The 27,193-nt window shown below is 38.1% G+C and overlaps 1 protein-coding gene across 5 annotated transcripts in view; it reads right to left on the reverse strand.

Moving 5' to 3' along the window:
• Positions 1–27,193, reverse strand: part of lrp1bb (low density lipoprotein receptor-related protein 1Bb) — a 248,639-nt gene that overhangs the window by 82,088 nt on the left and 139,358 nt on the right. For all 5 annotated transcript variants that reach the window (XM_057335506.1, XM_057335505.1, XM_057335504.1 and 2 more), the window contains 13 exons: positions 22,275–22,355; positions 21,640–21,810; positions 17,535–17,714; positions 16,339–16,539; positions 13,804–14,049; positions 11,450–11,647; positions 9,712–9,916; positions 8,184–8,348; positions 7,123–7,367; positions 3,445–3,576; positions 1,935–2,162; positions 1,143–1,317; positions 861–955 (listed from right to left, as the gene is read on the reverse strand). In XM_057335506.1, coding sequence (XP_057191489.1) covers positions 861–955; positions 1,143–1,317; positions 1,935–2,162; positions 3,445–3,576; positions 7,123–7,367; positions 8,184–8,348; positions 9,712–9,916; positions 11,450–11,647; positions 13,804–14,049; positions 16,339–16,539; positions 17,535–17,714; positions 21,640–21,810; positions 22,275–22,355 — 2,322 coding nt within the window. The remainder of the gene's footprint in view (positions 1–860; positions 956–1,142; positions 1,318–1,934; positions 2,163–3,444; positions 3,577–7,122; positions 7,368–8,183; positions 8,349–9,711; positions 9,917–11,449; positions 11,648–13,803; positions 14,050–16,338; positions 16,540–17,534; positions 17,715–21,639; positions 21,811–22,274; positions 22,356–27,193) is intronic.

Below are 27,193 nucleotides of genomic sequence, written 5' to 3' on the forward strand. Positions count from 1 at the left end.
TCCTAGAGATCTCAGTTAATCTACAGTATATAGAGAATCTCCATTTAATTTCATGGCTATCTATGATAACCAATCGAGGTGTTAATGAGATCTCATTCATAACAACACATGCATATTTATTTGAATGCATGTGCACCTGCGTTTGCGACACACCTGCGACCCATTGGTGACATTCCGAATCGCTTAACTAAAAGGCATCTCTGTCCTGAGCCCGTTTCAAAAGTGGACACGGTGCGGGAAACATGGTTTGACAGAGCGGGAAAATTGATTGTGACAAGTGAAGGATATTTCAATTGAGCCTCAGGACAGCTCTGACTGAGAAAGGCTAGTGCATGATATACTCCCAACAGCAACCGACAAGACTTTTAACTCGCACACATCATCTCCAAGACAGCCGTTAAAACAAAAGGTGGAAACCTACGTGCTTTGCTTATCAATGAACGTGCTGGGATGTTGAAAAATACAATGACACTGAAGCTGAGGGTATGGGTAGTGTTTTCAAATTGTACTCGATTGTACGTCAAACGAGAGAATTTACTAAGAATGAACTGTTTGGATAATAGTGCCATTTATTCCCATGCTCTGCCTGCAGTGTTACAAAGATGAGATACGGTATACTGAAAGAATTATGTAAAGGCAGATAACGACACAAATATAGCCAACAAATATGTGCTGAATGCAATTTGCATGGCACAGTTTTACATTTTGTAGGCCGCTTTGAGTGCCGTGTTATATACTATATAATAAAAAATATCTAAACTAATACTAAAATTGTACTAATAGTAAAAAAATACTGAAGAACAGATGTTTCCTGTGCAGACAGGACAAGAGGAAGAGAGAGATTAAAGATCATAACATACCGACTGGTTCTCTCTGGTTCTGATGAAGAACCTTCCTGTTACTTCCATCCATATTGGCTACGTTTATTGTATTACCATCAGTCCAGTAGATTTTTCTAGACAAAAAAAACACAAAATACATTATGAACATTTTTCATATGGATTTTCATTTCTGGGCGAACTATCCCTTTAAATACATTTTTGTTCGTCACCTCCATATAAACCAATAAATCAACGCAAGTAAATAACAAGCACATACTTTTCTCTCACACAAGCAACACGGTGTTCATATAGACTGCTTACCCTTTGGCTGGGTGAACAGTCAGACATTTCGGTTTGTCAATCCCATGGATCACCGAGGTCTTTAGAGAACCGTCTAGTCGGGCAACATTAATCTGTGTCTCCTCATTCTCAGAGCTCAGCCAGTACATGTTCCTCGAGAGCCAATCTACCGCCAGCCCACGGCAGTTTTGAATATCTGCACATACCAGAGATGGCCATTATCATAGAAGTGCCTATCACAACAAACCTACAGGACTTCAGCACACACCGAATTAAAATGACTTTTCTTATAGTGAAGACTTTTTAACAATGCGCAAATAACTTGAAATGGCACATGATTTGCATTTTGAACGTATGAGAAGGTTTAAAAAAGGCATTACGCTTGATAACAGTGTTCGGTAAATGTACGGCAATCTCGCACTTCTTTTTTAATGCAGTTTGGAGCTGCAATCCCCAGAGAAACCTTCACAAACAAGCTATCCTATCACACAAGATATTATTTATCTTCTTCTGCACGCTTCTTGAACCATCATTTTTTTCACGCGGGCTCCTGTGAACATAATCTTCTTGTTATTGAAAAACCAAAAAACACAATTTAAGACTGAGTGTCAACAGAAGGGAAAAAACAAAGATGATATGTCAGCCCAAATGCACAGCATCAGACAGAACTCAAACAGAAAGAAAAATAAAACAAAACTTATTAACTTAAATAACGGCTGATGCATAAAAAATAAACAAGAGAAACAAAGCAAACACAGTCTATTTCTATTTGTTTTAAACGTGTTTGAGTTCCTGTAAAGAATGTTGACTCACCTCCAGTAATGACCGTTTGAAGACCAGTGCCATTGATAAAAGCCCGTCGTATTGTTTGGGTCTTAACATCTGCCCAGTATAATCTTTCCTCAAGAGCATCGTAGTCCACCACAGTGACATCATCAATGTCAGGGACGGTCAAAGCAGTCATTACGTTCATGTATGGATAATCAATGTCCACTCCACGGATCTCTGACCGCCTCACATACAGTAAGAACCTTTTCAGTGCTGAAACATGAGCCAAAACAAAACATATTTACCATACAAAACTCAATACTTCTTTATACATCTAAAATCGATCTACAATGACAAATATTTGCACACAGATTGATATACAGTATGAAAGCAAATGAGTACAATCACATAACCAGGATTTTTAACGGGGTAGTGTTAAGTTGTCCCACCACCAATTTAACCACCGATACTAAAGTTCTCCACCGATAGCCGTGAATTAATATTTCTTAACTTTCTGAATGTAATTAATTCATAGAATGACTATTAATATTGAACATCAAACTAGTGATGTTTCTTAACATATTCCATACACAGAGCACGTGTATTCACTGCTTTTGATTGACATGACATATCGGCCCTGATCATCGGTAGTTTTAAAAAACAGCTGATATTGTGAAAAATTGCTTTTATCAGCCAATACCTATTATTGACCAATATATCGGTGCATTTCTCAATTTAACCAATCATAAATCAGCCACAGCAGTGATGTAACTATCGCAACTTACAGTATCACCAACCCCCTGAGGTAAAAATTCACGTCTGGTTTAAAAGTTAATTTGCGAAGTTAATGAATGCTAAATGACAGAACTGGTATCATTTGAATCAGCATGAGCTTTGGTTTAATAAAGCAATATCACACCGGCAAACAGTGTGATGTGACTCTACATCAGCGTGACTGTTATTCAGCCATAGGCATAAGGCCACAGGCTGAGGAGACCCACAGATCACACAAAAAGACGACAGGTCTGCCTGCTGTTTAATGTATTTAGTTTCCAATTTCATTTGCCATTTTAAATTAAAACCTCGCTTGTATGTGCTTAAAACTGCTTAAAACACATCTCTTCTGTGAATACTTGACAGACAAAAAAAAAATATATATATACTAACCCTCTCTCTTTCTCTCAACAGGTAGTGGTCTAGCTTTTGTTGAAACTAGTAACTTTGTATTAGCACCTATTGTATTATTGCTCCTGTATGACATATCACTTTATTGCTCCCTGAACTCTCTGTAAGTCGCTTTGGATAAAAGCGTCTGCTAAATGACTAAATGTAATGTATGTTTAACTCTGACTTTTTTGAAGAAATGTGAGGTGGAATGGAGGTGGAATGGAGTTATATCAAATTTACTTGCAATTTATTTTGAACAAATATTAAATATCAAAGTTTGAGACACATAGCACAAGAAATACTGATTTTCAGATGCTAAAATGACACTCTCTAAGTTTTCCCATATGCTCTCTTTGTAAAGTGGGACGCTATAGAGCGGCATACTCACCAACACATGAGCGGTTGTTGGGAGAGAGCTTCATAAGGTGAGGGCAGGAACAAGAAGCTGTGCGGTTGTAATCAATCAGACAGAGGTGAGAGCAAGGACCTCTTCCATCGTTTTCCTCGCATGGGTTTGAAGCTGAAAAACACAGGGCGACACGCATATAAACCGGGGTGAGAAAACACACCAAGGAAAAAAATCTATATGGCATCCTATGAATTGTTTAAGGAGAGCAACAGTCTTAAAAGAAACCAACAAGAACCGTTTCTGACATCAATTGAACAAACATTTACCAACAGTTGTGACTATTGCATTTACAGACAATAACACAAAAAATATAAGTAAAGACTGTAATATTTCCATTTGTCTCAATTCCAGGATACGTCAGAAGCAAAGGATATTTATCGAACGAACAAGGCTGACAATGTGGATGTCCTTCGCCCGTAGTACTTCTCTTGATACCAAGAGACACTTGACTTGTGTTTTGCATGGCAGTTTGTAAAAGGGCTTTGGTTGGATTGTACTATAATACAATTAAAGTTAATGAACGGACAGATCTTGAGAAAACACATTGAAGGTCAATCGGCCATAAGATCTTCCTCAGGTTTCTCAGGATGTCTTTCTTAAAAAACAAACTCAATCTGATTTCTATCAAATCTTCACCTCTGAAAGCTGGTTCACTCTAGATCAACAAAAAGCAACAAAACACAGATTCAGTTGTGCAGTTCCGTTTGATCAGTTTGTTTACCTTGTTGATGTTGAGACACTATCAGCCGTTTCCAAACATTCTACGCCCACCAGTCAGCTTTATAATGTTGACATGTTGGCACAGTACAGTACGATGTATGGTTATTTATTTATTTAGGTAGTGTAGCTTGTCAAGACAAGTTTATTTATATAGCACACGGTATACAAAAACAGGGAGAATTTATATAGCTTTCCTGTAGCTTAGTGGTAAGAGCATTGCGTTAACAACGCAAGGTTGTGGGTTCGATCCCAGGGGATTGCACATACCTATGTATAAATGTATAGGATAATGCAATATAAGTCGCTTTGGATAAAAATGCATAAACGTAATATGCACCAAAGAAAAATATGCATGAAAAAAAAGTTGCGTTTCTGAAGTATTACTAACCGCTAGGTCACGGCTCCAACATATTTCATGTGCCTTTGACCTTCCAACAAGCTTCTTATTCCATCACTGTGACTGAAAGGCTTGGCTGCGATTTCTCTGGATCTGTCCTGCGGTGGGGATTTCGCAGGAAACTTAGACATAGACTTAGACTTAGGAGTTAACCATTTGCTCGCTGCATTACAAATCTAAACATTTCTGTCATACGCGGGACTACCGCCTGTTGCTAAGAGATTTTAACCCATTCACGAATCCGGAGCAACAAGATGCAATTATATCCAAAAGTAGTTGCATCTTGTAAATAATTGATCCAAAGGGACTCTTAAATTAGGCACAATTTTTATCTCTGACGTTGAACTCTATTCATTTATGTAGCCAGTATATATTTTCAAGCAATTGCAAAGATACAAATAAATGACTAAATTATACTGTAGTCTAGAATCCCATAGAATTAATTATACATTCAGCGTGTCTGGGGGAAAATACGTCTTTGGTTTGAATAAATGCCGTATAAACAGTGCTGGCATACTCGACTCTTGATGGAAACGCGTGATTTGGATGTACTCACTCGTTTGTACTCATAAATCAGCTACAGATTTCATAAAACACCCCATCCATCTGGGTTCCCTTTGTGAATAACAGTGCTACAATATATGTAAAGTGGTCGTGGAGTATAATTAGAATTTTCGCTGTTGTTTTCAGCCTTGTCTGAATATGGCAAGATACACGCAGAGACCAATAGTAATTTGAAGTAGTTTGCTTGTCAGCACAGTGCTGGAAAAGTGCTTACAACACTGTGCCACACAGGCACTAAAATGGGAACCCTTGAAACCGGTGTCGATCTCCTGAAACTCAACCCTCAGCTCTTTCACCACACATAACGCATTACCAACCGCATGCCTATTGACGCCTGCGGTCTCAGCCCATTAGGCTTGTTAGCGTAGCCCCTTCATTTCCCTACAGACCCTCTGAGGTCCTTACCTCTCATGCCAGAACCGCAGGGGCCAAACATAAACACAATCACCATGCACTGTCAGGGTCCAGAGTCGAAGTTTTGGACACTCTTAATAGCCAGACATTCTCATGGGCTCTCTAAAATTGGATTAGCTGTACTTATTGGCTTCCTTGGCAATGCAGCACAATTTGTTGACACTTATCGGTATAAAACAGCTCTTCGGCTTGGGGTGCTGTGGCAGGGTGACATGAGTTGTTTTGGCAGTGCTCCCTGTAGATTCGGGCTGGTTGAAATGATACAAATGAGATTAGCTCGGCTGATGAACATTCGCAGAAGGCATTTTTTGGACATCTGGACACCTGGCACACTTTAAAATGACAAAAACTTCAGTTAAAATGTAGTTCATCAAATCACGAAATCTAATTCGTTTTGAGTAGCGGGAAAGGAAAGTGGGTTACATAAATGTTGCATCATAATGACATAATATTTTTGTATTTGTAGAGCCAATATGTTGTCTTCTGGTCCAAATGGTGCATTTAATGCGCCTTCTGTTTAAACGAGTAAAGTAAGTAATTAAATGAAATAAAAATGAATCATAAATTGTGTCTATGTAACTCTTTGTAATATTTGCACGTTTTGCATTTTTTATTTTTTCCCTTTAAAGATGCAAGCAGTGCGTTCAATGAAACATAATCCTGCCCATGCTAACAGAAAAACCCATCTGACACTGTACCGTGAAACGATAAAACTGTATTTGGGTTGAGGAAAAACGCATCTCGAGCCCACGTCAGACCTGCTTATTCTCTGCATGACCCCTTTTCAATTATTCAGCTGCTCTTGTTTGGCCTTCCATGATTGGCAGGAGAAATGAGTGATCAGCAGGATTCGACCTAAATGAATGAACCTGAAGCAGTGGGAGTTTTGCCCGGTGGACTCGTGCTCATGTGAGCCGCCTCCGGAACGCGACTACACGGGATGATTAAAAGTTCAGAGACTATTCCCATCACAAACAACGGAAAACTTGCTTCACTCCTTACTAAGATTCCATTCTCTTCAGGGTGAAGTTAGCTATTCTTGTGTAGTGATGCAGTGCTTTTAGCGCACCTGACAGCGCTCTCATTCTTTAAGTTTGCCCCGCACCATTTTTATATTAACACTATGCATTATTTTCACTTTATTTGAATGGTTTTCATGTGTTTTATATTTTTCAACACTAGGGAATGTTTTTAGGCTATATTAAATTGTTAATAGAGTATTACTTTTACTTGTGATACTTGACTGTTGTGCTTTTGCTTTCATTGCTTTTTTTATCGCCAACTTTAAACCTGTTTTGCTCAGAATTACGTTTCTGAAAATCATAGCGGTCAGCCGACTTCGGATAACCATAACTTTTGTTGCATACAAGGTATGAACAAAATAAAAACAGTTTTGGAAATGGCTGGAACCCTTTCTGAACTGGTAACATAAAAAAAGCCCATTCAAGTCATATTTCTTTTTGTAATTATTAAGAAAATAAGAAGTAAATAAGATATAAGATAAAGTAACATTAAGCAGTAAAGATATGTACAAACGTAATTAAATAAGCATGTGGAACTACCTTGAGGTTGTCGGCTAGGATGGTAGATCTCCAAATCAAACGGCTGGGCACTTGTCTTTTGGATCACTGTCACATTGCGACCTGTCCATTTATTTGCTCTGGCTAAAGTGTTAGTCCTCCAGTCCGTCCAGTAAACATTTCCTCCAAAGAGAGAGACGGCGAAAGGGTGCGACAGGTACTCGTGGCCCCTGAGGATCTCTATGACCCCGGAGCCATCGTACAGAGCTGAGTATATTGCATCTGAGCTGAGGAGAAATAGAAATATGAGGTGAGAGTGGCACTCTGCGTCTATATCAACAAGGTGTTACAATGATGACAGCTTCCTGAGGGAGTTACTGAAGACACATCTGTTTTAACAATACAGGACAAAAGATGCTCAGCTTATTTCAGTAAATGGCAAATTGTGTTCGTCATGTCAACAATGAATAAAGATTCACCCTTAAGTTATAAATTACAGTATGTTGACATTTTTAACTACAATACGTTGACATTTTGTAAAGTAGTGAAGGTGAAGTATGTAAATTCTACACCACTACAATTTAACACAGAAAAAGACTAAACAAATCCAGAATCCACAGCTAAATCTGCATCACCGAGCATCTACCCTTAAAGGTCCAGTGTGTCATTTTTTTGGAGGATCTATTGACAGAAATGCAATATAATAAACATAACTGTCGTCAGAGGTGTATAAAGACCTTACATAATAAAGTGTTATGTCTTTATTATTTTAGAATGAGCTATTTATATCTACATACACTGCGGGTCCCCTTACATGGAATTCACCATCTTGTTTCTACAGTAGCCCTAAACGGACAAACTACTCAACAGAGCGCGTTACGTAAATACGTTATCTCCTTCAGCAAAGAAGCGAAAACGTGATGACATCTTAGTTCTGTGTCAGCCACCCTAGTGCTTCGAAAGTGAGGGGGGAGTGTGCCGTTGGTTGCAATTCGCAACCTCACCAGTAGATGCCACTACATTTCATACACTGGACCTTTAAAGACATTCACTTACATGTGATGCATTTTTAATATGCATGTAGATGTTGTAGATGGCCTTACCGAGCATCTGTCCACACTATTCTCCTCTCTTGATGGTCCAGAGTAAGACCATTAGGCCAGGCTCCGATCTCCATGTCTTTAAACACAACATGTCTCCCACTTCCGCTCATTGATGTTGCTTCAATCCGAGGAAAAGTAGCATCCCAGTCGGTCCAGAACAGAATGCTACAACAAAATAACTGAATATAAATAGATTCTTCCTAATAAAATAACACACATCACATAAACATCATCATCATTTTCTGTGTGCGGTCTGAATTGATGAAAAACCTACAAATATGTTTTAAATGTCAAAAATACGTTATTCAAACACAACAAAAAAGTACTCAATTACACACGCATATTAAAAAAACAATCTACTTGGTTTTGCATGGTCAGAAAATCTTAAATGCAGACCAATAAATTCATTTTATAATTACTATAATTATTTTACATTCACAAGGTTCTCGGGCACCATAAACAAGCAGGACGTTAAATCAAGCTCAATATAATATGAGGGGTATTCATAATGATGCTGTAGTTCTCTGGGGTGGTATGAAAACAAAGGGCACATTCTAATAGGTGTATTACAGGGATTATAAAATGCTAAATACTTGCATCAAGCTCACGCGGTAATGAAATGTGTGATCATGTTCGTGCATCAGACATCAACGCTAATAATTAAACTGCCAGTCGAATGTCTGCAGAGGACAGAAGGTAAGCGTAAAATATACAAATATATCGCTACAAGGATGTAGCTTTCTCCCTTACAGCGGGCCAAATCATTGGTCTGTGGTCTACAGTCATTAATTCAAGCTTTCAATGAATAAAAGAATGGTTAATTACAGACAACTAATCCACTTATTTTCAACACGCACCGCTCCATGACAGTTGCGTGGGGCATTTTCTGTGTTTTTTTTATATGCGCCACACTGCTGGAGTGTGAAATCAGACTTTGAATGTTTTTGCTAATTGTTGTTTTCAGGTTTGAGAGAAATAGCTTTAAGCACACCATCCAACCGAGCGCCAACATGAGCTCGACTCAGACGGCAAAGACGACCGCATGGGTTGCTCGCAGAGTTTGGCCGTAATTATCGCTGCTGTATAAAGCAGATAAACATAAACCACAACAGGATTGTTTTGGCATTTTTTAACCATGTCAATAAACATTATTTTTGGGCCTGAAATACTGCTGGGATAATCTCAAGACTGTTGTGAGCTTGTGTCGTATATGAGACTTCTTCCTCCAAGCGTGTTTCCATTAGAAAAATGTGGAGCTGAGACAAAAAAAGAAACTGAACGCAAAGAATAAACAGCAAGAAGCTGCGTGTTATCCTAGAACTATCATTAGTAATAGATGACAAACAAGTCCCCTGAAATATGATTGCTCTGTTATGTACCCAAAATAGTCTCTCTATGAGGACAAATAGTGATGTAAAAATGAACCTTCCTTTTCCCGTTTGCTTTTTAAAGCGGTGCATTTTAAGAAAAAGTAGAAAATGAGACAAAGAAATATATATTGTATATTTTATACAAGATGAATACACACCCCAGGCCCGGGTCTACGGCCAGCGCTCGCGGATGCTCCATACCACCGGCGATCAAAGTGGTTCGCATTTGGCCATTCAGCTTGGCCACCTCAATCTGATCCAAGTTGCTGTCAATCCAGTACAGGTTTCCTGCAATCCAATCCACTGCGAGTCCCTCTGGGGTGGCCAGGCCATGCTGAATCACAACTTCCACCCCGGTTACACCTACAAAAACAAACCACTCAATCTATTTCATAGGGCGCACAGGATATCGAATTCAGCAGACCGAGGTATTCTGGTTTGAGTTTCCTTTTGACTTAAGCTTTCCAAAAAGCCACTTCCTGCTGAAAAGACTAGTTTAGACCGCCATGAATTTTCATGCTGGTTTAAGTGATGGACCATGTTGTTGGTCAAACAACAAGCATTTCCCAAAGAAATTGGTCAAGGGAGGGTTGCTGGTTAAGCTAGATGGGAGGTATATCAGCATCTCAAGCTAGGGACCAGAATATGAAAATAATATATAAATTCATAAACTGGACATTTCAGTTCTATTTTGTTACAAATGATGCTTCACTGTATTACTTTATATTACATTTTACAATACAAGTTTTAAAAAAGTCATAAAGTTTTTAAAAAGTACAGTATATTCAAAAATGCAGGCAGCAACCTTTTTTTGGTTAAACATAAACAAAAAACAGTTTATAGTACATAAAATTCTGCGTTACAAACTGTCTCCTTACTTTACCCCAATTTGCAATGGTAAGCTTATAAAATTATTTATTATTATTTAATATAATTATTAATTATTTAAGTTGAGCTGTCGGGTACAATTTCACGGGAAATGTCAGTTTGACATCATTTGACTACTGTAAAGATTAGTATGTAAAGTAACCTGCAACCTTTATGCTTCCAGGCAAAAGACTGCAAAAATTAAATGAATATTCATAAGTGGTATTTTAAATGAAGAAGAGGTAATGAATTAATACTAATATAAGAATGATAAAATATATTGTACATGTGAAGTAAAAAAAAGAAACTGGACAGGTGGACACAAAATTTGCATTATTTAGCTAAGTTTCATGCTGGAGAGATGCTAACAACAAGTAGGTCTGCCAATTTACTGTACTTCAACCGTCACTTCTGGTTGTTATTTCGTTTTCATGTGGAGTTGCATTTCAGCTGTTTAATGGTGCATGGTTCGACTATTCAGCCAGGCATAAACTGTAACTGAAACTTATCGCCACAAGTACCTCACGCACAGCTGGCGCACATGACCCGGGCATCCAAAACACAACATACATTCATGACCAACAATGCTGGTCTATTCAGCAGGACTCGAGGAACATGCTGACACTTAAGGAGAAGTTTTCCCCTCAGTGTTTCAGAACACATTAAAGACTTTCTCCGCTGTCTATAATCCAGCTGTTGCCAATTATCCTCGGCTATGGAGGGCTTATTGAAATGCTAACAAAAGGAAAGCAATAGCTGCAATGGGAGCCTGGTCCTCAGAGAGAAAAAACTGGGTAGTGCGCTTAATGCAGCTTCAAAACAGTCTTCGAAACAATTCAAGGGTATTCATCAGCTCCTATACCGAGGCTTTACCCATCATTCAGAGGGCCAGCTCATGCACAATGCATGCCGCCATGCATTGCTCTTCAGGGGATGTGGCTCGTGTATGAAGAAAATACAATTTCCACTCAAACTAAAGCTCGGGTTAAACAAAGACCGAGCGGGACGCAAACATTGTGGGTTTATTACCTCCGGTGTCTGAGAGCTTTCCCTGGTAGATCTTATCCTCCACCACGTCGGTCCAGTAGAGCAGACTGCGGTTGAAGTGGAAGTCGAGAGCGATGGTGTTGCGAAGGCCGGGCACGAGCAGGCTGTAGTCACGTTTATGAAGGTCGATTCGTCTGATCTCATGCCGAATAGAAAAGATAACGAAGGCCTCAAAGGGATCTGGGAGATGGAAGAAACAAACTGGTCATTAACACTCCACACCTGTGCATTAGAAGATTCAGGAGAGTCGGGCTTTGTGCGCAGTCATCAATCGTGCACAATTGTTTTTGCGTGCAAATGCTAATGAGGCTTTTAGCTGATGCTTTTATCCGCAACGACTTACAGTACACTCATTATAAGGACAATCCACCTGGAGCAGTCTGGGATTAAAGGCGCTTTCACACTCGAGTACTCTTTAAAAGACTAAGATCTCTTTAAATGGACCAAAAAGAGAACAACAGAAAAAGAAACAAAATAAAAAACTAGACCCAGATTTTATTTTTGTCCGTTTTAGTTTAGTCCATTTTTTAGAACTCAAAGTACTTGATTGTGATATTATAGGAATAGTTCAGCCGAAAATAGAAATTCTGTCATCATTTATTCACCCTCTTGTCATTTCAAGCCTGCATGACTTTCTTCTGCACAACACGTAAGAAGATATTTTGAAGAATGTTTGTAACAAAATAATGGCGGTACCCATTGACTTGCATTGATTTTGTGTCTATACAATAAAAGTGAATGGGTAGTGCCGTTGTTCGGTTACCAACATTCTTCAAAATATCTTCTTTTGTGTTCTGCAGTCAAAAAATGTAGTCTGCGCTCAAAATGAAGATACCATACAGTTCCCAGGTGCGTAGAACAAAAATGATTATATATACAAAGAAGAGTAGTTCGCACAATAAGAGCAGACATTTCAGCCCATGCTTTTTTCAATGCTCATACAGGTTTAAAATGACAAGATGGTAAATGAAAATGAGCAAATTTTCTTTTATGGGTGAACTATCCCTTTAACTATAACACATGTTGTTGTATTTTCTTATGATAATCATTAAACACAAATACATTTTTGATAGAACTTCTTCCCTTTCCAGCCCAGCTCTTTATCCTCTAGGCCCCAGTCACCAATGAGAAATTATTTTCTCATATCATGCAGATAACCTGCTGAGAGCTATAAATGTGGCAATCTACTAAAACAAGGGCTTACTCTCTGGAGCTATACATGTCACTTAAGCTATATCTATAAAATACCACACAGATGCTCACTGTCATATTCTGACTAATGACCCAAATTCAGATACCCTGAGACAATTTAAAAGCATTTGGCAGGCTTGCTGCTGTAAAACATTAGCTTCTCAATGGGAAGCTCCAGCCTGTGTATCCTGCTGTCATTGTATTACTGTTGCTCTTATTGCTGTGCACCGTGGACAGATTACAGAACTAGTCCATATAAATATTAAATAAATGTGTGACTTACAGGGACAGTTCGTGCAAAAATGAAAATTCTGTCATCATTTACTCACCCTCATGTCATTATAAACCTATATGACTTTCTTTGTTCTGCAGAACACAAAACAATATATTTTGAAGAATGTTGGCAACCAAACAGTATTGACTTGACCCTATTGACCATTTCTCAAAATATCTTCTTTTGTGTTGCACAGAAGAAAGTCATATACAGGTTTTGAATGACATGAGGGTAAATAAAGGATGACAATTTTCATTTTTGTGTAAACTATCCCTTTAAGTAAGGTTATGGTCTATCAATTTGCATGAGCTAAATATACAGAATTTGACATAAATTACATAAAAATACACAATTTATTCAAGTTTGTGGCTTTGCAAAAACATCTTGAATGAATAGCTTACTCAAAGATTTATGTTTTTAATGCAGTCAAATCGATTAATCATGATTAATCAAAATGTTTGTGATTATATATTATGTGTGTATATAAATACATAAGAAATATGAGTATATGTATATAATGTTTTTACCAAATACAAATTATATGTATAATAATAACATAAATAATATGTATATAATATATGTATATAAATTTTTTTATGTAAATGTGTATATATTCATGTAAATAATTGTTCTACACACACTCACGTGTATGTGTGTGCATTGATATACACATATAAATATACAATCATTTTGGAATGGAACGATCGTGATTAATCGATTTGACAGCACTATTTTTTTTGTAGCTTGACGATATCTGGTTACGATAAACCAGCTACATTTGTTTTTCCATAGAAATAAAGTCCGAGTTTTCGGGGAAATGTTCTTTTAAATATCAGATATCGACAGTGTCAAGCTTGTGGTATTGAAGTACCGATGCTACTGCAGCTCTCTCCATCTGGATCGAGTGTCCAGCCGGGATAACAGGAACACTTGACAACGGATTTATGTTGCTCGCATATCTGACTACACTTCAGGTGCTTTGTGCAGAAGTCCACCGTCTCGCACGTGCGGTTATCAGAGCTCAGATTGAGTCCATCGGGACAGGAACACACCACCCCTTTGCTGGGGATCACTGCACACTGGTGACTGCAACCCCCGTTCCCCTGCAAACATTTCTCTGGAAAAGAGAAGAACAGAGAGAGAAAAAAGGATTACATAAAAAAAGCAGGGGATAGGAAGTCATGTTTGCCAGCATATGAGATTCAAAGCGTGAATTGAAACAGAAAAGCCACACATGAGTGAAGACCAGTCGGCCTACAGATAGGACTGAACATTTGCACAATTCGAGAGGGAAATTCTCTTCTTATCATCCCTCATCCCAAAAGTTTTGCCGTTTCTTTGATGACTATACGGTTATGCTGACCTAATCAACATGAGCGGCCAAGTATGATAAAAAGCAGTTTTGCAAAGAATTACATTATGCTTTAGACAGGCTCCATGAAAACCACAAAACTGAATTATGGAGACCGACTTCAGCCACTGCGCAGGCCAAACAAAGTCACTGGATGTGGAAAATGGCTTTTTCTTTAGTTTAAAAGAAATGAAAAGTGGGTCTCGGATACATCATTTTCTTTCCGAATGGATAGGACAAACTCAGGTTTCTCTTAGTCTCTCATCTCTAATGGATAAGTTTTTTTCTTTCGCGGAGGCGCCTGGTCCTTTTTTAGAGGATGGCACATCTTCGGCAGAAAGACAAAAGGGAGGGAAACACAGTCTTGATAAAATGACACTTTCCAAGGTCTCTTTGCCTTCGCTGATTAAGATGATCCCCTCTGCGCCTGGAAGAGAGAATTGAATTTTCCTCACAGGGGGCCCTAAAGTCTATATGGAACTAGAGAATAGCTGCTTCCCAGTGGTTACAAATGGCATTGAGGCTCGGTGCACTGACGCGAACCAGCCAGCCCCTCAAGGTCTATTGGCATGATCTAATTGGCAATGAAAGGTCCAGGTCCAGTCAGACAGATAATGCACCTTGTCTTTAGAACCTGAAACTGTGGTATCCCATGGGCATCTGCAGGCAACTAAAAATCACTGAAATGTTTGTCTAGTTGCATTCTGAGAGAATTATACATCGCTGACTCTCTGGAGACTCTTTCCCCGGTGAGGACTTCACAAGCAAACAGATCCTCCTGTTTAGCTCCGATTCAAGCTGTGGTACCGATAGCATACAGAGCATGTGTTGGTTTTCCATTACATTCGCGCAAGGACGCAACGCAAAGAGAATCAAGTAGCCCTGAGGGACACGGACTGTGGACACAAACAAAGTATCATCCGGGTCTGTTCACCAAAAGAGAAGTAAACATAATACATATTGATTCGCTCAAGTGTACGAATCCAATTTTACATTGTTCTGGATGAGTATTGTACCTTATGCATTAATTGCTGTTTTTATGGTTCGGCTGTATCCACATGACTAACCCAAGAAACATTTTTTACAGAATGCAGTAGATCGCACATAATACGATAGTGGTTTTAATGTGTGCTGGTCACAAGGCAAATATATACAATAAGTACCACAGTGAGGCTGTGAATGAAAGCATTGTCAACGCTTGTATTGATTAAAAACCACATGAAATCAAAATCGAAGTTTTGTGGCTTTTAGACCATGTCTGTTAGCTGTAAAGCCTAATAAACTTTTATTGGATATACTCATTTCAAATGTACTGTTTTTTGCTTGTAAAGGACCAGAAACAGACAAGACTGATCTGGGGCGTACACCAGTTGTAGTTCAATAAATTAAACTTGTAAAGGGATATTACAGTTCTGTCATCATTTACACAACCTCATGTCATTCCAAACCTTATTGACTTTCTTTCTTCTGCAGAACACAAAAAAAATATTTTGAAGAATGTTGGTAAACAAGCAACTTTGGCCCCCATTGACTTCCATTGTATGGACACAAAACCACTGAGACATTTCTCAAAATATCTTCATTAGTGTTTCACAGAATTCGTGAGGGCGAATAAATGATGACTAAATTTCAATTTTTGGGTGAACTATCCCAATTGGCTCATCCACAGAATCAGTGTTATTAAAATCAAATTGTCGTTTAATAAAATTCAACATGTAAAGGGATGGTCCGTCCAAAAATTACAATTCTGTCATCATTTACTCATCCTCATGTTATTCCAAACTTGTATGAATTTCTTTCTTCTGCAGAACACAAAAGAAGATATTTTGAAGAATGTTGACATCAAATAGTACTGGCCCCCATTGAATTCCACTGTATGGACACAAATCCACTAAGACATTTCTCAAACTTTCTTTATTCAAAATTTATTTATACAGTCATTCAATTCGATCCGTTCTATTAAAATTCATTTTATGCAGCCTTTCATTTCTTATAATTCCTGCAGCCGTCCTGTAGACACAGCTCTTATTAATTTTCGGATCTGCACGTACTCACCACAGAAAGGTCCCTCATCTGATTGGTCAGCGCAGTCAAATCTCCCATCACAGATTTTGTGGGGGGGCAGGCAGGTGCTGGAGTCATTACTGCAGGGCTGAGTCGGAGGCTTACAGACGGAGGTCTCGCAGGATTCCTCATCCGAGCGGTCCTCACAGTCGTTGTCTCCATCACACACCCAGCTCTTGCTGATGCACTTCCCTTGGGACACAACACTCAGTTAATGTGCTGTTTGCAGGTACGGTATAAAATGAAAGGTGCTGGAACATCAAGCAGAGATGATGTTTCTGTGATTCCAAATTATCTGAGAATCAGATTTAGCATTCTGTCTGCAGTACAGTGGTCTAGTAGCAGTACATTACTTTTTTTAGGACAGTTTTGACATCAAAGGTTGAAGAATTGTTGAGCTCTTTTATGGTTTGGCTATTACTGTGTTTTTTGTAAGGCAATCATTTACAATTAGGGCGAGTGTAACATCAAAAAGTCCCATGTTGATTGATTTTACTATGCTCAAAGTAGAGCATGAATCTAGATAGATACAAATTACAGCAAAATATATTTCTTTATATATCTTTTCACTTCTTTGTTTTTAATAGGAACTCTTTTATCAAAAAGGAAAGAACAAATAAATTAATAAATAAATATTGCTGTAAGTTTCATCCTCCCAACGTGCCTGACATATCAACATTGGCTCAACCAGTCGTGTGCGTATGGGTTATACTGTATATATATTATATGTATATATTTGTTTGGCAGTCCAATGGCAGAGGTTTGGGAATGTTTCTTTCCTTCTTTCCTTCGGTGATGCTATTGATGCAGAAATTACACATCACTCATATTTTTATACCCAACATTGACGTGTGCCTGTCTAGTGTTACATTTTCAAAGAAATGCAACAAAAATCACATCGCTGTGAAGCAAAATATTATCCAAGACCAAAAATTATACCTCCATCTCAACAGTGCTGCATAAACATACACCCTTATTGCAAATGATTGCACCATGTAAAAGCCCTGGATTTATCATCTGATTCAATTTGCAACAGGCAACGATAACTCAAACTCAAAGGACGGCATCGGGGTACAAGATAACCTCCGCTGCTTCACAGAATTTGAACACAGAGAGCCAAATATAGCAGCGTGCCAAAATGTGCGAGGTCAGTACGGACCTGCTTTAGAGGCACAAGTGGCAGGTACCTGAACTTTTGCAGGTAAACTTCGCCAGAGGATCACACATTCTCTTGAGCCCTTTGCAGTTGATTTCGTCACTACCGTCTTCGCAGTCTTTGTCTCCATCGCAGCGCCAGCGCTCTGGGATGCAGGTCCCATCCGCACGGCAGTGAAACTCTTCACTGCTGCACTCCACAGGAGGCAATGCTGGACATTACAAAAAAAGACACATCACAGGATAATATTTTTTGTACAAACATGCCTCTTTTTAATGTTTTTTTTATATAGAATGCATCTTTTTGACAAAATGATTTAGAAAACTATTTGCGAATATACACCGCATAGTATTACCGTCAAGTTGTTTGTGTATTTTTTATTTGATAGCGATAGCGCAGTGTTTCCCATTCATTGACCAGACTATGGTGGCCCACCATAGTCTCCTTTGTTCTGACACAGTCTTAAAACGAGTCAAACATTTTTTCTTATAACAACAAATATATATTTGAATTTCGTTGAATTCTGCACCATTGTTTCGTTGCTGTGCCATTGTTCACAGCTAGACGAAATGCTTCCCCCTCTCTGTTGCTTCAGCTCAATGTGGGCAGCACACATACTGTACGTACGAATGCACACTCGCTCGCTACTGTTTCAGCTTTCGCGGTTGAAACACAGACACACGAACTGGCCAGGATTTGAGACGTCGCCAAGCCATACTGAATACAACATCGTTTGAGGTATAAGTAAAATCTAACTAATGTTTCAGTATTCACTGCAGTTTTCCACCGGTACAAACATGATTTTATCAGTGTACGACTGAGCAAACAGATAGCATTACCTCATGGCGTTAGCATCATTATGTTCAGCTTCCATATTATTTCCAGCTAAAATAGCAGTTTGCATATAGTGACCTTTGAAAAACACCATTTCTGTTGTTTAAAATGAGCAGCGCGTCTACACAATGGTCCGAGTCCGACTGAAGCCCGTCGTGTTTTTTGTACCTCCACATTACACATGCTGTTGCAGCAATTAAAATATTTCATTTTTTTAATGGCAAATTATTCAAGTTTCGTTTCTTTATTAAGTTAATTCAGAAAAATGTTTGGAGTATTTTTTGTTAGTGGCTCAGCCAGGTGCAGAACACAGCGCTAATTTGAATTAGTGATGTGAATGATACTGTTGAAACTGCTGCAACCATTAAAATAGTTTCGTTTTGTTTTTAATGGCAAATTATTCATACTTAGTTTCATTTCGTTATTCATTTATTATTTAAATATATAAAATCATTTTTTATTTATTTATTGTGGCACATGTGCAGGACGCATAGTTTGATTGCCAACTGCGCTGGAACACAAATTTGAATTATGATGTGAATGACACCGTTTAAACTGTTAAAATAAATAGTTTAGAATTAATAAATAGTTAAAAAGTATTAAAATACTTTAGTTTTGTTTTATTGCTTCATTTTTTGATGGCTTATGCTCTACATGTTTTGACTGTTTGTGAACTCCCATTTTACCATGTGTTGTGCCCTATGTATTCTTATAGATTGAGTCTGAGATTTTTTCTCTTAAAATGCACCAGATTGCAGCACTTATCTTTAAAATATGCACAATTTTCTTACGGGGAGCATGCCCCCGGACCCCCCTAGAGGAAAATACGTTTAGCCCCCATGGTCTCACAAAATTCTGTGGGAAACACTGCAGCAGTATACATTACACTGACCAAACGCACACATTATAATGTATAACAGGTCACAAAAGCCTGTTTTATCCAAATCCTCACAATCAGATGCATTGATATTTGGAGCTGTTTTGTGTTTCCTGATTTGCATAACCCCTTCCATGAATCAGGCATTAAAACAACACAGACAGAGCTTGCAAATAAACAATGCAGAGGGAGAAAGACCATCTAGATTTTAATAGATCTTATTCATCGTTGTTATAGGCTCATTACATTACAAATAGAAAAATAAAACGATGATTTCAAACGCTTTTAAATAACTGACCCTCTCATTTCTACTTCAGACAGTCTTAACAATGTTAAACTGGCTCGGTTTTATCAAGTGTACTTCAAGATGTTCTCATCACATTTAATACATTCAAATATTCTCACGGACACTGCGAAAGACTCAAGTCGCTGTGTGCGTTCAGCAAAAAGAACAGGGTCAGCGAGATACAAGCATAATAGAGAGGTCTTTTTTTACAGAAGCCTACTTCAATTTCAGCTTCAGGTACATTTCGAATTCCCAGACATTGAAAAGGATGTACATAATCGCTTCGAAACACGTTTACACACCAAACGTGCCATAGCTGCCAGCTTGTTGTAAGAAAGAAAACGCAATGGCCTTCAGAAATAGACAGCTGCTAGCAATATGAACCCTTAAAGACGTACACAGCCCCCCCCCCGCTTTGCTTAAGGCGAACGATGTGTCTCTTTCACTTTACACACACACGGTGCGTTACACAGTGATCTGAGACCCGCGTTGGGGGAACAAGAGGCGGACAACCCCTCAGAGACGGACACGAGCTGAGAACCTCCATCAGGAGCGGGTTTGATGAATGGCTCCTTCATTTCTATGACAAGCTGGTGAGCTGAAAGGATTGTAGACGTTGGCCTGAGCTTTCAGATGTAATTACAGCAGATTAAAAGATTCAGATCTGTAAAGTGGTTCCCTAGTGGGCTCAGATAAGATTACACCCGCCAAGCATGGAAGGAGAGAGAAAGTTTTTAACTTGTATTCCCCAAATTAGGGAGATTTCGCAAATGCAATTAGAAGCGACTCTAACTCGATCGCTATCTTTCGCTTCTTTGTTAGGCTGATAATTACTCATGTTAAGTAGATGCTCTCAAGTTCACTTGATAGGTTGGTTAAAATCAGAAAGATGGCTTTAATTAATATAACGGAAATTTGATGTTTCTTCATATTTTGTTTAATTTAATGCTTTTATTGGTCATAATAAGTGGACAGAAGTGCCTTAGTATCATCTTTTTTATCAAGTAAAATAACAGCAAATTATTGTATTACTGTAAATGTTTAGTTTATTTATAACACTGTGTCCTAACCAGATGCAACGAAAGAAGAAAAAAATCTTTCGAAAAATCACAACCAATCAGAAGGTTGAGTAGGCGGAGCTTTCTCTGCAGACATACTCGTATAGGAAATGGGTATGTAATCAAATTGATAAACTAAACATTTTAAACCATTATTATTAATTTTTTCTTTTCTTTTTTAAAAGCTCAGTGTATGCAATTTAGCGGCATGTAGCGGTACGGTCATGAATTGCTACCAACGGCTTACTCCACCCATCCCTTTCAAAGAACTACGGCGGCTGACACAGAACTAAGGTGTCGTCAAGTTTTTTCTTCTTTTTTAGGGCTACAGTAAAAATAACATGGCGAATTCCATGTAAGGGGACCCGTTTTGTATTTAGATAGAAATAGCTCATTCTAAGGTAATAAAAACATAAAGCTTTATTATGTAAGGTCTTGATACACCTCTGAAGACAGTTATATACTGTATATTATATTGTATTTCTGTCAACAGATCCTCCAAAAAATTACACACAGCAGCTTTAAAACCATAATAGCTTCTATGGCTATATACATAGCGAGACGTGTTTAATAATAAAAACAAATGCAAAAAAGATGTTTAATATCCTTTTTTTCTAAAAAAAACTGTAAGACAACATTTGGATTAATTTGAAAAAAAAAATTTCAAAAGTATCAACAGAATAAAATAAGTTTCTCACAGTCCTAGAAGAACCATTATTAAATAAAAATCACTGAATGATACACCATCTTTGTAATGAAATGCAGTTGATTGTTCTAAAAGGTTCATAGTCTAAGATTTGTTTCCAATAATATATTTTCAAGATCTGAGGTAAATTGTTTGATGAATAATATTCATGATGGGCAGAACTTCCCTCAAATGAGATCTCTGAGTGGGCGGAGCTGTCAGGCCTAATAGCACAGAAATACAAATATGTTCCTAAAATAGCGCAGCATACTGTATCACCAATGTGAATGGCTGGGACACGTCTGGTTAGGTTGTCACAGTCAAAATGATCAAAATACAGTAACCCACAACACAAGAGCCCCATAAGGAGTGCAAAGAAGAAAGGTGATGTCTTACCGGGGGCAATGCCAGAACAAGTGACATTTTCATCACTATAGTCCCCGCAGTCATTATCGCCATCACAAGCCCAGTGGTCTGGAATACACCTGCCGCTGGTGCATTGATACTGACCATTACCACAAGAGTGGACACATCCAATCTCATCACTGTTGTCTCCACAGTCATCATCTAAAATCACAAATGTAATCCTACAGTTTAGTACCGGGATATATACAGCTATAACTGTGTATACTAAATCATGACGGACTTTGTAAGTATATGTAAGATATAAAAAAGCAGTTTATTGTTGTTTATGCAGTCTTGCATGCTGGGAAAACAACGTTTTTAGACACTGAGGACTTGTAACAAATTACTGGTAATAAATAACAGAGGTGGGTACATTACACCCTCCTTGATCTGAAATGGAGATATTTCAGATAAAATAATCTGTGAATATTTAATGGTTATTAATGTGATGAATAGCTTGTGCGACAAAAAGATTGGACAGCAAATCAATGGACTTAATTGAATTAAAGAGCCGGGCTCTATTTTATCAGCTGCAGAGAAAATAGCCTAATATATCATCACGTTTAATGAAAGAGCAAGTTAAAGCAAATGGTAAAGTCTCTTTTTTTACCTCAGAATACACTCACCTGAGTCACAATGCCACTTCATGCTAATGCATCTCCCATTAGCACAGCTGAACTGTCGAAGAACTTCACAGGTAGGGAACGCTGTGAGCAGAAAGAAAGATTGTGAGAAACCTTCGCTGCGAAAACCCTGATGCTTGAACCCCATCCAATACATCACTGTCTCTTTGATATACTGGAGGAGAAAACCCATTTTTCATTTAGCTTTTAGCTTTGAAATATTGCAAAAGAAGTTTGTCCTGGCACAGATTGCTCTGTCATGCTAATAGATTCAATTTGGAGGCTCTTTTGTCCTCAGAAAATTTAGTAGTTTGAGCGTTCGGAGGAAAAACTAAACTGGTAAACATTCTCTCGCACTGTATTGCAGTTATACACAGGTAGGGCAAAATGGCACAGCCCTACCGTAGGGCTTTATTGCCAGTATTGTGAAAAACAAAACGCACTGAAGGTCATGCAAAATGTCACAGTGAATTATGGCTATTTTCTAGCTGAAGTTAATGAAAACACGAACACAGAGAAAACTAGACCGCACAGAGGCAGTGAAAAAACAGTCCGAGGCAATAAGAGCTTTTCCAGAAAACAATAACCAAACAATGATGAGATATCACTGTTTATAAGTTCTAGAGAGTGTTGATTTATAGATAGAGGTTATTGTCTGAAGATTGTGATTTTCCACAGGTTTGGCTACCTGGAGATCATCATGCATCACGGAACGTGGGAATTATTTTAAAAGATAAAGAAAACTAAAGGGGTGGTGCAACGGTGTGTCATGCATTCTGACTTCTTTACAATGTTAAATGTGCTGTCTTCTCATGCTTAACATGGTCAACTTGTCAAAAAACGAGTTGGGTGTATTACTCCCCCAGCGATCGTACAGGTTTCGGAAAGTTTTTTTCGAACATATAAAACTGTTTCGTAACAACTTTTCTTAGTCCCTTATTGGACAATTCTCCCGGAAAAGCACGCGGAACGCCCACGCGGCAGCAAGGAGAGCAGGAGAAGGAGCATGCGCAGACATCACTTTCACTTGTGTGCAGGAGAGAGAGCGAGAGCATACGTTCGCGAAGTTTGTTTGTTCACATGCATTTGGGTGATGAATGTTATATAAACGGTGGATATAATGGAATTGGAGATCGTTTGAAACTGATATATGGAGCCGTCCCAGCGCTAAAAGGTGCCGGACATGAACCGGATGCGATGAGTGAAACTGATGTCTGTGTTTGTTTGGCAACGGGTGCCCACGTGCTTTAGTTCAGCCTATCCCTTAAATAATCGTACAGCTGTATCTATCTTTGATAAATGTGATCTACCTAAATACTCTTCGAAGATACGATGTATGCAATACTACTCTATTGGAACTCAAGATTAATATGAGATTGGCAGAAACCGCGTGTGTTAGGGCCGCTTTAAGTGTTTTTTAATTCAAGTGACTCATGATCACTCTCAATAAAAATACAAAATATTTTTAATATGTTATGGTTAGAAAAACTCCATTTACATTATGGATTAACGTACAGCCGAGATTTTAGTCAAATGTGCTCACATATTGATACTCAGAAACGATGTGTTTCTACAGTATAGCAACACTCATAACACGTCATAATGGATCTATGTGCAGCTCTCATGACATAAAAATATCTTATCAACACATTAATTAATTTACCTCGATATGTTCTTGCAAAATACTAAAGAACAAAGAAGTCCACTAGGTGATAGTGGATATTACAAGAGGCATATTACACAAAAAATATATGTAATGCTGCTTAACTGTCTTAACGGATGAGATTATATTGTTATGATGACCATAAAAGAGCAAAATGGTTACTACCTAAAGTGAATATTAAATTAAGCAAGTAAATGACTAAGCATTATTCACTGTGTTTCGATGTTATTCTGCTCCGTTGGGTGACATCTCCAAAACATACACAGCTATAAACTGAGAACGTAAGATTTTAAAAATAACAGATCCCAGAGGCTTCCCTGAGAAAATGAGTTTTGAGAAATAAACCTCTGCCGGCACAAATGAGATCCTGGAAAAGGACTCTTAAAGGAAAGCACATCATGAAGTGCTGCTAATCTAAAACTATTACAAATCAAGATTACAGTTGAGTCAACAAATCAAAAAGAAAAAGTGAACATTTATTCCCAGAAGGTGTAGCTGTTATTGTTGACAGCAGTAAATCCCACTTCTTGGTTTCGCAACAGAGCGTTTCAGTGGCTTGACTTTGGCAATTATTCCTTTCAGAGATCCAGGTTTCACAACAGATCAGGTTCAACTATGAACAGAAAGAATGCAGGAGTAATAACTCTGGCCAAAGAAATCTTTACTGGTGGTAAAAGAAATCGGAAAGATTCTGAATGTGCACTAGACAGCGGCGGTTCAAGTTAATATATCCTAGATTAATACACAGCCGACTGCTAATGCTATTGAAAATGTCATTAAGAAAATCAAAACTCCTATAGTGCCTTTTACTGTAGTACTAATAAAATTTCATATTTGTTTATGATAGTCCAATTTTGCGTGGCCAAATTCAATTACCTAATATTCTAACGTACTGTATAATCTGTATTATTAGACAAGACGACGCGCTGTGATTCAATTCCTATAGACCCTTAGAGAAATTGAGCATGATAATTGCAGTACTCTGTCTCTTAGAGAAATTTAGTATGGTAATAGACTACCACAGCCAGAAGAGTCATACCCATTTGAAATACAACTTACAAAAATGGCATTAAAATGAAAATTCTGAAATTAACTCATCCTCACATTGCTCTAAACTTGTGATGTAATACAATTTAAAGAGACAGTTCACCCAAAAATAAAACTTTTGTCATCATTTACTCATCCTCGAGTTGTTCCATATCTGTATAAATTTATTTGTTCTGATGAACACAGAGAAAGATATTTGGAAGACTACTTGTAAAGAAACAGTTCTTGGCCACCATAGTAGGAAAAATGACAATGATGGTCAAAAGTGCCCAGTGCCCCAGAACTGTTTGCTTTCCTACATTCTTCAAAATATCTTCTTTTGTGTTCAACAGAACAAAGACATTTATCAAGCGATTTTTCCTACAGTGGTAATCAATGGAGGTCAAGAACTGCTGGTTACAAGCATTCTTCCAAATATCGTTCTCTGTGTTCATGAGAACAAAAAAAATTATACAGATATGGAACAACTCGAGGATGATCTTATGGTTGTTCCTCTACAGTTGCAATTTGCCCTAATTATATACAGTCTGTTTCTATATGCCACACCATAGCATTTAAGTAGAAACAATGGTTAACATTGCTTTCGTTAGGGTCGGTGGACCACAATTTTGTCCTGACCATTCTAGAGCATATTCAATATACATAAAATCTCAAGAATAATGAGAACATGCAAATGAGATCATCAGAAAGCACAGAGGTACCTGTATGTTCAGGTGTCTCATGTGCACTGCAGTTAATGGTGGAAGGAGCTTCACGTCTTTCTGCCCAGTCTGATTATGATTAAATGTAGTCAAGCGTGCGCTCTAATTACTGCTTACACTGCTAGTAGAGTGTTGGTGCAATAGTGTACTGAAGCAGTCTGAGATGCAGTGGAGGTAACAGAGACAATGGCACCCGGAAAGGAGCCTTGTTACCACATAGCATGACACAGAAATGCCATCATATGCACAATTACAGTAATGTACAGTACGAGTGCATTTACATAGACTGTTAATGCACACAGTTTATCGAAGGCAATCAGAACAGTAAGAAACCATATTTCATGCACTCAAAAGATGATTGTTGGTAGGCTGAGGAGATGTGAGACTTAAAAAGATATTTTGAAGAAAGTTGGTAGCCGAGCACCACTGGACCCCATTCACTTCTATTTTATGGACACAAAACCAATGCAAGTGAATGGGTTCCAGTTAACCGCATTTTTCAAAATATTTTCTTTGTACTGTGGAAGACAAAAAGTCATACAGGTTTGAAATGACAAGAGGGTAGGTAAATGATGACAGATTTTAATGGACACTTTAATGGGCGGTTTCCTGGACAGGGATTACCTAAATCCAGGACTAGGCCTTAGTTAAATTAGGATATTTAAGACGTTTTAAAAAAACATACTTTACAAAAAAACATTACTGGTGTGCATCTTGAGACAAAACAATCGCACTGATATATTTTAAGATATGCCAGTGCAAGTTGTTTTCGCTCAAGACGCCGCTTACATTTAAATTAGTCTGGGACTAGGCATAAGCCCTGTCTGGGAAACCGCCCCTATGTGTTTAAAGTGAAGGCTTAAAGATGCCTGAAGGTGGTCCCTGTAACCCTAAAGGGATAGTTCACCCAAAAAGGAAAATTCTGTCATCATTTACTTACGCTCGAGTTGTTCCAAACCTGTATAATTTTCTTTGTTCTGCAAAACACAAAGGAAGATATTTGAGCAAGAATGGAAGAATGTCAGCAACCAAATAGATCTCATCCCCTATTGACTCCAGTAGTCATTTTTTTCCCCTAATATGGCAGTAAATGGGGGATGAGATCTGTTTACTGACATTCTTCCAAATATCTTCCTTTGTGTTCATCAGAACAAAAAAATGTATACAGGTTTGTATAAAAGTATAACTTGAGGGTGAGTAAATGAAGATAGAATTTTCATTTTTGGGTGAACTGTTCCTTTAAAGGGGAGACGATAACAAAACAAGAAAACCCTACAACAGGAAAAATGTTTTTCTCTCAACACTATACAGCAAAGTAGGGCTGCTCGATTATGACAAAAACCGTAATCACGATTATTTTGGCCAATATTGAGATCCCGATTATTTAACATGATTACTCGTTAACTTTTTAAAAAAGTATTATTTTTTTTAACTTGGCTTTTAAACTGTGAATTCAACTGAAAAATAAATGTAAAGAAATAGCACAGCTGAACCGCTGTAAAAGAAAAGGG

This window comes from Triplophysa rosa, linkage group LG6 (assembly GCF_024868665.1).
Source record: "Triplophysa rosa linkage group LG6, Trosa_1v2, whole genome shotgun sequence".
NCBI lineage: Eukaryota > Metazoa > Chordata > Actinopteri > Cypriniformes > Nemacheilidae > Triplophysa > Triplophysa rosa.